This window comes from Nestor notabilis, unplaced genomic scaffold, assembly GCF_000696875.1.
Source record: "Nestor notabilis isolate BGI_N333 unplaced genomic scaffold, ASM69687v1 scaffold12576, whole genome shotgun sequence".
In the NCBI taxonomy this organism is placed as follows: Eukaryota; Metazoa; Chordata; class Aves; order Psittaciformes; family Psittacidae; genus Nestor; species Nestor notabilis.
In genome coordinates, this window is record NW_009932451.1 from 20,534 (window position 1) to 35,573 (window position 15,040).

The 15,040-nt window shown below is 36.5% G+C and overlaps 1 protein-coding gene across 3 annotated transcripts in view; it reads left to right on the forward strand.

The window, feature by feature from the left end:
• The window catches only part of LRRFIP2 (leucine rich repeat (in FLII) interacting protein 2), a 41,424-nt gene that overhangs the window by 11,760 nt on the left and 14,624 nt on the right, over nucleotides 1–15,040 (forward strand). Inside the window, exons 6-16 of one of the 3 annotated variants that reach the window (XM_010016402.1) lie at nucleotides 2,362–2,403; nucleotides 3,337–3,402; nucleotides 4,822–4,896; nucleotides 5,589–5,636; nucleotides 5,720–5,764; nucleotides 7,146–7,193; nucleotides 7,292–7,345; nucleotides 8,776–8,883; nucleotides 10,799–10,843; nucleotides 11,514–11,627; nucleotides 12,049–12,120. In XM_010016402.1, coding sequence (XP_010014704.1) covers nucleotides 2,362–2,403; nucleotides 3,337–3,402; nucleotides 4,822–4,896; nucleotides 5,589–5,636; nucleotides 5,720–5,764; nucleotides 7,146–7,193; nucleotides 7,292–7,345; nucleotides 8,776–8,883; nucleotides 10,799–10,843; nucleotides 11,514–11,627; nucleotides 12,049–12,120 — 717 coding nt within the window. The remainder of the gene's footprint in view (nucleotides 1–2,361; nucleotides 2,404–3,336; nucleotides 3,403–4,821; nucleotides 4,897–5,588; nucleotides 5,637–5,719; nucleotides 5,765–7,145; nucleotides 7,194–7,291; nucleotides 7,346–8,775; nucleotides 8,884–10,798; nucleotides 10,844–11,513; nucleotides 11,628–12,048; nucleotides 12,121–15,040) is intronic. The other 2 variants (XM_010016403.1, XM_010016404.1) reach the window with 2 other exon arrangements.

Here is a 15,040-nt window from a genome sequence, read left to right on the forward strand (position 1 = left end):
TGATGCAGCCCAGGATACAGTTGAATTTCTGGGCTGAAAGCACACACTGCAGCCTGCTCATGCCGAGTTTATCATCAACCACCATCCCCAAGTCCTGCTCCGCAGGGTGCGCTGAATCGTTTCTCCACGCAACCTGTAGCAATGCTTGGAATTGCCCTGACCCAGGTGTAGGACCGTGCACTTGGCTTGGTTAAACTTCATGAGGTTGGCATCACCCCACACCACAAGTGTGTCCAGGTCCCTCTGGATCCCATCCTTTCCCTCCAGCGTATCAACCGAGCCACACAGCTTGGTGTTGTCGGCAAACTTGCTGAGGGCGCACTCAATCCCACTGTCCATGTTGCCAACAAAGGCATTGAACAAGACACCAACCCCTGAGGGACACCACTCATTGCTGGTCTGTAGTTGGACATTGAGCCATTGACCACAACTCTGTGTGTGCGGCCATCCAGCCAGTTCTTTATCCACTGAGTGGTCCATCCATCAAATTGATGTCTCTCCAATTTAGAGACAAGGATGTCGTGTGAGACAGTGTCGAGTGCTTTGCACAAGTCCATGTAGATGACACCAACTGCTCTGTGCTGTCCATCAGTTCTGTAGCCCCATCAGAGAAGGTCACCAAGTTGGTCAGGCAGGATTTCCCCTTAGTGAGCCATGTTGGCTGTCACCAACCACCTCATTGTGTTTCATGTGCCATAGCATGCTTTCCAGGAGAATCTGCTCCATGATCCTGCCCGGCACAGAGGTGAGACTGACTGGTCTGTAGTTCCCCGGCTCTTCCCCCTTCCTCTTCTTGAAAGTGGGTGTGTTTTCCCTTTTTCTGGTCAGTCATCAGGAACTTCACCTGAAGTCATTCTTGATGTAGTCAAAAAGTGATAGCAAGTTTGAGGGCTTAGAGAAAATTTTAAGTGATGAGTGTTCTGTCTTGACGATAACTTAAAGTTTGAAGGGAATTAGTTTCTCCAGTCTCTTCTAATGGCCCCAAAAGAGAAGTAAGAAGTGAAATGGCAAAGATTTTGCATCAACTTTGCTAGGTACAAAGACGTTGCTGAAGTTATGGCAGGAGACCTTTTTTCTGAGTTATGTTGCAATGGTAGTACTGCAGTTAAGGCTGGAATACAAACAGAAATTTCACTTTTCCAGAAATGGGCATTTCTGCATATTTTGTGGTACTCCTAGTTTAGGCAACCTAAATAGTTGTTAGGAGACTGTTAAGCTGTTACTAGTGAAGTAAAGGTATTACAGGTAGAAGTCAAGCGTTGTGATGATAATGACCGTCTGAGTGATGTGTACTGTCTCCATTCTCCAATACAGAGGTTGCTTATTGGTAGGTAATAAGTAAAGATTAAAACTGTTTAAAAAAGAAAAAGAAATGGTTAAGTTGGTTAAAGGTGCTACAGTGTCCTATGGGTCCCATATGGTAATACTTTAACCAACACAGAAAGGTATAATAGTCTGCAAATTACATAATATTATTACTTAATATAGTATGACTATTGGATATTTTGGAACTATTAAAGTAATACAAACCAAATATGAAATCATATGAACTAAACCTGGCCTAAATGTAAAAACAAATTAAAAAAATCTAAAATTAGGGACTTTTTGGTGTTAATTTGATCTCTAGAAGGAATTTTCAGATGTATCAATAGACAGGAAGAGATTACCTTTCTTGTAATCCTCTCAGTGGTTCTCATGTTGCAAATTACACTGGGTGATGCTTTAGTGTGCTATTAGGATATCATGTAATTTTCTCAAGCTATCTTCAATTTCTGTTCTGTTTTGTGTTTTTATGAAAGTGTTCCAGCCTCAGAATGCCCTTTAGATTGAATGAATGGCAATCCTTCCTGTATAAGTTCTTGTCATTAGTGGAATATGTTTTCTTATAATTTCCTTTTAAGTCTTTTTAATAATTATTTGGGGAAAAAAAAAAGAATCTGGGCTTTTTTAGGGTTGTTGGCTGCTTGGTTTCTTTTAAACTTTGAATTTTGGTATCATAGAATCACAGAATAGTTACGGTTGGAAAGGACCTTAAGATCATCTAGTTCCAATCCCCCTGCCATGAGCAGGGACACCACACACTAAACTATGTCGCCCAAGGCTCTGTCCAGCCTGGCCTTCAACACCTCCAGGATTGGAGCATTCACAACTTCCTTGGGCAACCTATTCCAGTGCCTCACCACCCTCACTGTGAAGAACTGCTTCCTTATATCTAATCTAAACTTCCCCTATTTAAGTTAAAACTCATTACCCCTTGTCCTACCACTAGAGTCCCTAATGAAGAGTCCCTCCCCAGCATCCCTGTGGGCCCCTTTCAGATATTGGAAGGCTGCTATGAGATACCATTTTCTTTCACTTCAGTGTGACAGTGCTAAGGATAGATCTGCAAGATACTCAGCCCCTGTATGTTAACACTTTGCATGTCTTTGAGTGAAGACTGCTTTTGTGCTTCATTTTGAAGGTGTAATGACACTAACTAGCTTCTTGGAATTATTGTTTTGAAGAAGTACATACATTTGTACTATCGTGCTTTCAGACCTAGAATAGCAGTATGTTTCTAACACTTCCCATAGCATGCATGTATAAACTACTACTGGGAGAAAATCTAATGAAGTGACATATTACAGACAGCTGTCTCACAGTAAGCACTCTTTAGTTATTTCTAAACTTTGTAGTGAAGTGACTTCTACAGATTAGACTGGAAAATATATCAGAAGTGTGCGTATGCATGTATTTGTGTTCTTCATTTCCATATAGAAACTTTAACTTAATCTAATGGAAAATTATTTCAGTCTTGAGGAAAAGCAGGTGGTTTGTATACCTTTACTTAAAAAAGAATAAAATCTGTAGAGTTATGAAATGATAGTGGAGTCCATCACATTCTTATTGGCATCCCCAGTAAGATCTCTGTGTGTCTCCTTCAGCGAAGACAAGCAGCACTAAAAGGAATATGGTAAGCAGCTGAAAAAAGCTGAATTTAAACAGCAGTGTTACCTGAATTAGCTACAGATAAGCAAACACAATATAGTGCTTAAAATAATCTGTCATGTTAAGCTTTTTTGGTTTGTTTATCGGTTTTACATTTTCTGTGAAATGTGACCACTGTCTTACGCCAAGTCTGTGTTAATCAGAGATAAGGTTGGCTATGGTTCCATTTACTAGTTCCTTTTTACACAGCAATAGGTATGGCCTATTATTCTAATCATGTAGTTAGAATTTTCTGGGTTTTTTTCCATTGCAGGTGATAAAAATCTTAAATCCTCATTTTTGACTTATTTATATCTTAAGATTGACAATGTTATGTAGTGGTATTAATTTTCTAAATTTTATTCTTAGAGTCATGCTTACAGCGAATCTCACAGTTCAAAGAAGAAAGCTGCTCACTCACATAAAGATTTATTGGTTAGTTTTCTACCATAACGTTTATTATAAATATACTGTGTAGAGTTACATACTGATACAGTTACTGATAAATTTATTAGCTAGCTGGCATATGCATAAATGAGTTCAGGAAAAAAGAAACCTCTGGTATTGACCAAATTCTGCCCTGAAGTTGAGTGTTTGAAACTGTGTTCATGGCAGTGGAATACCATGAATGGAATCAGCTGGATAGAAATCGTGTTCTCCTGGAGGCCTGGGGAAGGGTCTTGAAACTGTCTAAAACATTGGATTAAAGTTCCCTCAGTCAGGATAGAGACACGTGTTCTATTATTTACGCTTTGTCCCCTATCAGACAGAGATACTTTAAATGTAGGTGTAAAGCAGACTGAATTTACCCTAAACCTTGATGTTAACCCAGTAAACTCTTGAGAAAGGCATGTGGATGATTGTGATCTTCCAAAAACTATTCTAGAAAATTCAGTGTGTAACGTAATTAATACATATTTCGGATGTAATTTTTCAGAGGGTTTTGGCACCGATGGATTAGCATTTGTGTTGGGTTGGGGGAATCAGAGCAGTAGTAGATGTCTGTGTTGAGACAAGGCTGAAATGATTTTTGTATTTACTTATAATTGTTTGTATTACAGCATTTCTCTGTGCACTTTTGAGGTGCTGTTTTCCTGTTCCCTCAGTTCTTCAATGAGTAATATGAATCTTTCTGCCTTCTGTGGGCTACTGCGAGACAAAGCACTGCATTCTTTTTGCCATATCTTTATCTCTCTTTTTTTAACTCCTGCTTTATATGTATATATCTTTTTTCTTTTTTTTTTTCCTCACATATGCATATGCTTATATGCAGTTTGTGTAGGAAGTGTCAAAACCCAGCAGAAATCAGCCAAAGTATAATTGCTAGGCTTTCATGCATACTTGGTGTAAGGAACAGTGGTAGGGTACAGATTAATGCTGATCATACAAACATCCTTCCTTTGTTAAATTAAATTAAATTAGGAATTTGACCTTCTCATTCCAAAAATGCTCTGATTCACTATGCTATCTAATGGGAAAAGAAAAGGTCAAATTATTAGCAAGTTTTGGCAAATATGTTCTTCAAGTATGTCATGCTACACTTGTCATAAACGTTTTGGGGCTTTCTTATTTATTAGGGAGAAAAAACCCAAAGATGTTTACTATTTTGCTTGGGCATGGCATTAAAAATACAGGTAATGCTGATATACAGAGCACATAAGTGGTTTGGGGAGTTTTTATGCTTTATTTGCTTCAGAAAGTTATATGGATCTGGGGTCAACCATAGGGAACATTTTTACAGTGTTTTGTACAAGTTCTAAGCTTGGGAACATTGAGCAATGTTAAGGTAGAAGTTTTATTTACAAGATCTACAGATGCAACCTTTGTTTTCTCTTTCTTTTCCTCCCCCCACAGAGTGGAATTTACTACGATCAAAGAAATTATAGCAGCCTTAGATATAGTAAACCAGTTCCTTCCTACCATACTCGGGTCTGTCTCCTCTTCCTATATTATTTTTTAATGCATTTAAAATACATATGATTAGGTTTGCTCATGCTATATGAAGCAGACTTCTTTCTCTTTCCTTCTATAACACTGCAAATGATTACAGCTAATAGTTACAATTATTTTTCTTGCTTCAAAGGGTTGCCTTTTACAAAATGAATGGGGATAACATGCAAGTTACTCTGTTCTGCCTGTGTGGGGTTTTAAATTTCAAATAACTTCTGTTTCGTGAAAACCTAGCAGCTGTGACACTTGCTTTTTAAAGTCCTATCTTTTAAAGCAACAACAGAAAGTGTTAAGAGTTTAGCATCAATGTACTAGTTCCTTTTGTAGTAATATAAATAAGTCAACAGTCTATTCTGAGATGGGTACTATCTTCCAGTACCTGCAGCTTCTGACGTGGTCAGGTTTAAATAAGCAACTAAAGGAAATTGATGTGTCTTTTGAAAACTACTTAATTTCCTGTCATTCTCTTCTATAAATCTGGTAAAAATACCAGATTTCTTTAATGTTTGAAAGTATGATCTCAAAGATAATGGGCTTTCTTGGAGTGTTTGTCCACACATGTCTATTATAGATGTAAAATTTAGTATTTTCTTTAGAACTTTTGGGGAATATAGAGCAATAGATTAATGTACACAGAAAAAGTTTGACTTTTTCTATCTTTCACACTACAGTCATCTTCTCTATGCAGCGATCCAGTGGCAACAACTAGAAGTTACAGGGTTAGTACGATATAAAATAATCTTATGTATCTTTAGATGTTTGAATGACCCACAGAAATATAAAATCACACTTCTCTTCATAGGTGTCTCCTTCTGTAAACACTGGTTTGATAAGAAGTATCAGTTTGGTTCGTAAGCACCGTTTGCATGGTTGCCTTAAATTTGTATTGTATGGCCATGAGGCTTGACAGTATTACATGTGCTTTTTTCCTTGTTAAAGCTGCAGCTTGTGTGTGTTGTTTTGTGGAGGCATTTGGTTTAGTGTCTTTAACATTGTTAAATTGCCTCTTCAAAGCATTGTAGTAGTTGATGGTTTACTGATCTTTTTATAGACAGACAAGCATAAAGTTTATGAATACAACAATGATGTTGAAGAACGCTGGGGTTAGAACAAATTAATCCGAGCATACTAATTAACAGCTGCATGTATAATACTAAAAAGCTATTTAAAGAAGTAAAGCATTTGAACAGGAAGGAATATTGTCAGGAGATTACAGAAATTTGTGGTAGAATACACTTTAGATACTTTCAAATAAGAATAAATGAATAATCGTACCGTAATAGGATGAAAACATAATCTGCATCTTTGTAGATGAAAGTGCTATAAGAATGGCCAAGGTTGCTCTACAAGAAGTTGTCTTCAAAAAGTGACATGCATGCCGGAGACCTCATGGCTTCTGCTGCTACAGCAGTTCAAATTCAACTTACACTGCCATCTAGTGACATGCTGAACCTGGGTAGAAAATCGTTCAGTGTAGTTCTGTAAGATTTTTATGTAGCTGCTGCTCTTGTGCTGCGCTTGGATTGCAAACAGATAATTTACTTTTTCGGCTTTGTGCATATTCTTGAGAAAACATTAGAAGATCCACTGAGAGAACAAGACCCTAGTGACTGCTATTATGTATAATTCTGATGTGCATGTAGTTCTACCTCCAATTTCTACTAGACCTCTCTTCATTGGTAGCAGGAAAGCAGCCTGAGTCTGCAATTTATTATTATTATATTTCCCAGGGCTGCTTTTATTATTCAATGCATAAACAGATTTCAGCCTTTTGTCTTGAAACGTTGTCCTTCAGGAAAAGCTGCATGGGTGAGCTCAAAGCAAAACTGATAAGCATACAATATAACTTCAGTTTCCAGGATGGATTAAAACCCCTGAAGACTTCAGAACAGTGAAAAACAAATTAAAATTTAAGTGTTTAAATAAATTTTATTCTGAAGATAAAGGTTTGGGGGGGGTTGGGATGTTGTTTTTGGGTTTTAGTGGGTTTTTTTAACTATTTGGCTATTTTTCAAGGAACTTCTTAGATTTGTATTTGGAAATAGACATCCTTGACAGCAGGGGGAAATACTGCTAGAAATGTAAAAAAAAATTGTCCTTTCAAAAAGGATAATGTTAACAGGAAAAAGCATAAATGAGATAAGGTGGGGAGTGTATTACAGTGTATGAGTGTGGCATAATCGTTTCTGAGACTGAATATAAAAAGCATTTCACTCCCTTTTTCTCAGGCATCATTGTGTGGTGATGGATTACATAGCTCATATAGTTCTCGCACTGTAAGTGTAATGGGCTTTTGGTTTTTTCTTTCATTATCTTTGTTTTCTGGAGCCAAAAATCTATGAAAATGAAAAATCTATTCATCACTTCTCTTTAGCCATCTGAATACAGTTATTCCTCAAGAGCAAGCTCTGTTCGAAGCAGTCCTGTGGTGAGCGTTCCTCTTGCATGGTTTGCTGAATGCTTTACTAATGCACAACGATTATGAGTATTTACACCAGGGTTTGTTTTACTCACCAACACACAGATCTGATTGTTCAATTCTGCATCAGAAAACCAAAAAAGGTATTTTGTCAGAGATGTGACTTCTAGCAAGATGTAAAGTTTTAGCAGCAGGACAGCGAAGTGTAGAAGCAACAAGGAATTTGTTTTTCTAAACATCTCTTAAATATCTGTAATGTATATAATTTGAAGCAGTTGGAAATGGACAGGACATTGTTGGGGTTACCACCTTATGTCATAGTTGGGGCAGGCACATGAAACTTACTACAACACGTGTCTTTGGGGAAGAGGACTAATGCAAACTCTGTTCTTAGTTTCACTGGTACAGCTGCCCATTTATCATGCTGCACAAAAAAGTGTTCTGGTACAGGTTTAATTGAAATGTTAGGTCCTTTTTTCACTTTTCACATATTCCTAACAATGGTGTAGAGACTAAACAAATCTGAACAAATTTGTCAGAAACTGGGTGCTTTTAGCTACAACAGATGTCAGAATGAATTTTTGAGGGTGTAGGAAAGGGAATTTGCTGTTGCTTTATGAAGCTCTGAAACCTAAGAGGTATTAACGTCCGCCTCTGAGGTCTTTTCTTGTTAGTTTCTCTTAACACTAAGATTAATTTCTTTATACTTTATATAGATATATCAGATCTTGGTATGTATACGTAAGTTTGATATATTTTACCTTTTTTTAGTGTAGTATTAGCATTTTTTCCTTTCCTTTTTAGGTGCCTGTCTGACATATAGCTTTGGGGCATAAGCTTGTCTTCTATTGTAAGGCCTCTTAAAATTGTGAATGAGAGGAAGCCCAGATCACACTCACAATTAGTAGTGTTGGGTCGTGTTGATTTGAAGAAAAGACATTTGTAGAGAAAAATACTAAGTTTTATTTATCAACTTCTGATTATGTAATCTGTTTTTATGACTTAAACATTTTTTAAAGTTAATTTTTGTAGCTTATATTTGGCACTATATTAGTACTAAACCCTTTGGTGTCTCTGTATTTATTATGATGCTTCAAATGAAGAAATAAATTGGCGATAGATATTTGTTGCTTTTAGTCTTAGATACTGTAAACTGTAGGAGTAATAAGCATGTGAAGAGAGTGTATGAAAACAATGCATATGCTGACTAAAGAAGTTGTATCAGTGTAGTATATGTTTTATTCATGTAGACACATTTAAAATAGCAGAAATCTAGAAAAGTAAGATCTTTGCAGCTGTTAAACTATTAGAAAAGCAAGACTAAATTGCACTAACGGAGATTTAAGTTTGGATTTCCTGTTTGTTGGGGAGGGTTAAATAAACTTTTGTTCATTTTGTGATATCATCTTCAGTTCTTTCACTGTTCTTATCTTTTGAAGTCCTCTGATTTTTCTGATCAAAGTGAAACTGCCGCCGACTATTTCAGTCGTTCCAACCGCAGGGGAAGCATTGTTTCCGATGCAGATGATGTCCAAGGTTTGAATAGTGTGAGTGTAACACTGGTTGTTATACTGTGGTGAATACTATGGATTTTCTTTTCATGCTCTGAAAGAGTAAATACTGCAAAAGGATTCAGAATTATTTAATGGCAGATAGGTTTGTTGAGGGGATGGGGCAGGTTTTGTCATATAGAAGTGTCTGGAATCTGAATCTTTAAAAAGCATGCTGCTTTATTTGAAAGGGGATTTTGCCTGTTGCTGGAAGCATGTGACAGATGTTAACACTTCATGTTTTTTGTGTATGATAAGCTTAATCATCTCTTCAATGTAAAATGTTGGGGGTTTCCTACGGAAATTAACGATATCTACTGTTTTGTGTGGTTTTGGAATATTAGTACTTGGTTTAGTGACATAAATACGTACAACTGTGCCCTCATTAGTTCATTTTAGTGGTCATTCATCCAAGATGAGATTTTGTCAGGGTCATTAATGAAGCACTTATTGCTGGCTATGCTCTTGTACCAAAACCCAAGTCAACAGAACATGTTACTTATGATGATGGTTTTCCTGTAAATCCCTTTAATATGAACATTAGGCTTTATGCCAGACCTAGCTGCCTTCTTTGTTGCTGCCCTAAGTTCTAGAAATTCTTGTTACTTACTGTGTTTTAATAGTGGAAAAAATAGGGAAATTTCTATTCTTAGGCATATCTTTGGAGTAACAGGGTTAGCACATGCAGTAGGAAGAGAGGTTGAGAACAGGGCTTATTTAGATGGGCAAAGGGGGTGCTGATGCCACATGGTGATCCAGCAGCTTGAAACTAGTTGTTTAGGTAAGAGCCTGAGCTCTACAATCACTGTTCCTGTGAATCTGCATTTACAACAAACCTGTTTTTCTGAAATTAATGCTTTGTTGAAAGAAAATGTGGAGGCTGAGACTGGAGGCTGAGGCTACCTCCTCAGTTGCTTCTATTATCATCATCACTGTTATGTATTATTAGATTCCAAATTTATATCCGTAAGTTATTCTAAGCTGATACTTCAGAACAGTTGTGTTCTTCACATCATTTTATCATTACAGTGCTGACAAATATTTGCAGTTTACAATTTCAGTTCATCATTGGAGATGGTGGATTTGCTATGGAAATACAATGTTGCTTCTACAGAAACCACAACAGAAGGAAAAAGAAAGATCTCCTAAAGTAACATTTGTTTCTGTTGTGACTGTAGCAGACTTCCAAATCTCTTTTCCTCTGGGCTGGGAGAAAAACAAGTGTTCTTAGAGAAGCAGGATGTTTGAGATACCATACTCAGTATATATTGTTTCTTAAAAATATTGCAACGTGCTAGGTTCTTCATTTAATTCCACATAGTTCGATCTATGGAAATGTGGAAAATATGGAAATCTACAATATGATTTTCTACTATCAGTGTTTTCTGAAGAAGGGGGTGTGGTAGTTCTTTTGCTTAGGTTTCAATACGTAGAATATGAATTTAACTTATTTTGTAGGTTACTATTCATTAGTACACTTCAGTTATGGGCTTTTACCTGAATTAGTTTTGTTCTGATGTAATTGCAGGTTTCACCAAAGAGATTGAGGGAACAAGTGTGTTTCCTAATAACTCGGATATTCACACAAAAGTGCACTTGCATGAAGCTTTGTGTTTGTCATACCACCAAATGTTGTGGTCACTATCTGACTGAAAATTAAAATAGTGAAACGCTCTGTTGTTCAGTACTTTAGTATTGGTAATGAATGTCTTAAGTTTACGAGAAGTTTCTAGCTTTTTCTTTACATCCATTTATTTTGCAGTTGAGGTAAGAACTACTTTTTCAGGCTGATGGTTTGGTTTTTTTCATGGCTTGATCTGTGCTGACTCAGTATCTTTGAAAAGAAGATGGTGCATCAGTAGTCCCTCATTGCAAAATGTGTTTTGTGATCACTTTCCTTTTTCTCTTTCAGCTGGAAGAAAAGAGTGAAAAGTCACATTCAGAAATCTTTTCAAGGGTAAGAGTTTTTAATTCAAAAATTTTTGGAAGTCAAGGTTTATCCAGAAATTGACAAGTATTACAATAGTTCCAAAAGTATAAATGCTGTTTGGTTTTAGTAGAGTTTATTTTAGTCATTTTTAAGAGCTTGTGAAGAGATGTTTTCAGACACAGTTTTTATCTCCAAAATGTATGGTTTGTATCTTTTCTTTCCCAAAGAAATAATTTTACCCTTTATTTCTTGTACTTTATGCTTTTAGCAAGGATGAGTTTCTTACAGAATTCATTTTCTGTGTGAGAAACACTTAGCAAGAAAGGTTGAATTTTAAGAAGCTAGGGCTGTAAAAACTCATGTGCTAGATTCCACTGGAGACCTCCTTCTGAATCCAGGGTGGCAGAAATCAGAATTTTTAGAAATGTTTTAAACTCCTACAGTCTTCCAGCACTAGCAGCCTCCTTATGAAATCCTTCTGAACTCAAAACTGTAATGTTTTCATAATGGATCGAAGAGAAACTAATATTTCACCAAGTGCTGGAAAATAACCAATGGAAAATCTTGTCTGAATGTTAATATTAAGAAATGGTAAAAAGAAGAGAGAAAAGTATTCTATGATTGTGAAGGAATTTATAGGCCACAAATACCATTATGAGGGGATGATTCCTGATAAATTGTTTTTTCCCTTTTTAAGCCATCATCTCGCAATTCAGTAAGTGCAACTCCTCTGAGTGGCAACTCATCTAGGAGAGGAAGTGGAGACATGAGCAGTTGGGTGGATCCTGATGCATCTCTTGGTGAATTACGGGTAACTACATTTTCAGAGAATTTGGAGCTAGTTTAAAATTGTACTTGTGGTTAGGAGGAATTTTTCTTGGCTACAGAACTTCTGGTTTCTTAATAGTAAGAAGAAGTTACAAGGATGTAATTTTCAATCACAAAAGACTTATCTGGATAATTTGTTGTGTTTGTAAATATTTATGGTGCTAACACTTTAGCTTATGTATTACAATTAAACTTTGTGTCAAATTTGAAACAGTTCTGTCTTATTTGAGATTCAGGGATATAAACCAAATCTTTCCATCACATTGTTTTGAATTCATTATTTCTGTGAATTATTGCAGGCTTTGGCAATTGACAGAAATGCATGTACACCTTTTAATGCTTTTTTCGACTACAAGTTATTTCCCCATACTTCTCATGCAATGGTTCATTCCTATGTCCTGCAGGATATCTATGATCTTAAGGACCAGATACACGATGTAGAAGGGAGATACATGCAGGGACTTAAAGAACTAAAGGTATCAGGGCTCTTCCCAAGCATGCATTCTGTATGGGTATTTTTGGGTAATGGAGATATCACTGGTTCCACTAACTACATAAGGCTTTACTAACAAGTTTTTTGAGTTTCTTCTTCAAAGCATGTAACTAACTTCTAGTGCACAGTGAGCATCAGCTTAAATTTCTCATGCAAGAAAATTATAAGATATGATTTAAATATACATGAGAGAGTATGTATGTTCGTTATTTGGTTTGTTAGAATATTCTTAAACTTCTGGATTTTTACCAGCTGTTTTCTGGGAACATAATGAGCAAGTTCAGCTTATATGAGTTTTTATTAGCAAATAATTGAATATTAAAAATAATTACTGTGTATTGAATGGGAAAGAAAGAAATGGGATCCAGTTATGACGAAGAACTTAAGCATTAATTAGTCTTCCAAGTTTCAGCAAATGCATCTTACAAAACAAAGCTGAAGTAATAGTTTTGAAAGATGTGCTGAAATGAATTTGGATAGGCATATTGCTTGCAGGAGAAGGGCATTTGCTTTAATCCTTTGCCATTAAGGAAGATGCATGGGTGTTTTTATGCTTTTGGTTTATATTCCCATTATATGAAGGTTGGTGTTTTCAGCATTAGGTTAATGAGATTTGTCTGTATTTTGACTTGTTTAAATTAGTATGTATGCTTTTCTTTTGTAAGTTTTCACACAGCAGTTTGCAGTTAAAGTATGATTATTTTCCCTTCTTCTGTGTTGAAGGGAAACTGAATGGAGCAAGTAAGGTAGCTTTCAATTTTTTTTCAAGATTTGTTATCTAATTGTCAATGGCTCCATGTAAAAGTAGGGATCTTTCTGTATGTTTTATATCCACATAGAGACTGAATTTAATGAATACTGCTTGTATTATTAGAGCATGTGACAGTGATGTGTTTAACAGCTTCCTTGAATTTCATTGATTAAACAACATGATAGATTGTATAGTAAAGAGAACATGTAATTTTAGCTGTTCATTGTAGCAAAAATTATTTCCTCTTTCGAGAATAAATAACTTGAATCTGAAAGCCATAGGCTCAGATGAAATACGTCTTGTTTTAATCACACTGCCAAATGAATATTGAAAGGACTTCAAAGAGCAATAGATTACAAGATTATTAGAGCTATGATTGTACTGAATTTGAATAAACATGAGATTGCTTCATATTTTCAGAATAGATCTAACTCTTACACTTCTGCATGTTTGACAGCATCTCATGACAACTGCTCTGAACCATTACCAATGCACTGTTGTTTGTTATAATCCATTACACTTACCAAAGAGCACAGGTGTGCAATAGTGAGATCTTGATCTGGGCTTGGCTTACAAAATTGAATTGCATTTTATGCTATTGTAAATACTGAATAATACGTTTCTAAGTTAATTTGCCTTCCATAGAGATTAATTTGGGGATCCTTCTTCCTAATTTAGGAAGATACTGCCTTTTTCTCCACTTCAGCTTTAGCAGATTTGTCTTGTGTACATTAGAAGAGTTACTAGGGCACCTGCTTTTACATTACTTTTAAGTGGGGTTTTTTTCAGTGGCTGAGTAACAGCTATTTGTAATCACACTACCTTCCTATCTCTGTGACTGACCATCCCTCATGCCAGGAATTGCGGTCTTAACTAAAAATCTAGTGTCAGCAGACTAATGTGGATAGTCCTGGTTTAGCTAGGTCTTCAGATCTTTTCATGTCTCGGTTTGATTCAATTTTGTTGATGGTTTCTATGTTCCCTTGCATCAACTAGAAAGGGATCCTTCCCCCCCCACCCCCCCAAAAAAAAACTTCTTTTATGCAGTTAACAGAACGTTCTCTTGATGTCTGCTGGGTTTAATCATCTTGTTCTGGCCAAGCAGGCTAATTTGCATAGCTCTTTGCCTTTACTGAAGAACTGTGGGTGGCATTTCTTCATAGCTTTAGGTTATGTGCAGAGCCTTATTATCCATTTTCATTCCAGCATGCTCCCACTGCTTCATCCTTAGGCATCCCACGACCTCTTTCAAATGTTTAAGAAATTCTTCCAAATCCATATTATTTCCCACCAAACTAGAAGATAACTTAAAGTACATGGAATTCTTGAACCATAGGGAACATGTGAAATACTTTACTGGAAACAAGGAACAGTTCCAAAGAACTCTTAGCAATGTTCCAGTTTTCTTAACCAGTTGGAGACTTTTAGGCATAGTTTGGTTTCTTTCTCGGAAGCAATTCTTACTCTTCCATCTCAAAATCAATTTATTCTGCTTCTGTAACTGCAGATTTTTCCCCCATTAACTTGTTGATTAATGACATTTTAATTCAGTCTTTGAAACCACAATCTAGTCTCCTCTTTAAGGCTGGAGTCCTGGAAGACATGGCATAATATAAGAGGTTGAGACAACTAGATTTGATAAGTCTTGGGGGCGGGCAGCAACAGCATTGCTGTTCCCAACTGCCTCGTAGGAGGCTGTGGAGAATACAGGGCAGACTCCTTTCAAAGGAGTAAAGTGACACTGTTTGGTTTATATTATAAAGTGACAGGGCAAGATGTGACAGACATAAGTTGCATTGTAAGGGCAGAAATTCCAGTTAGACCTCAAGAGAAAGACTTTTCACAGGGCAGGCAGTCAAACACTGGGGCAAGTTCTGCAGTCTACATCACTGGGGATGAGCTGTGAGGAGCCAGATCTTGTTTGGCCCTCTTTAATTCGGAGATTGGACCAGCTGGCATCCAGAGATCTTTGCCAACCTGAATTACTGCAGAACTCCACTCACCACACTCACAGAAATGATAAAATTGGAATTCTTTTCCTAGTTGTACTTTTGGTTACATTTTATATCTCTTCATAAAAGGACTCATTTTAATCCCAGTATTTTCTTTTTTTTTTTTTCCTTCTAAATTGAATTATTCTTTGAAAGCCTTT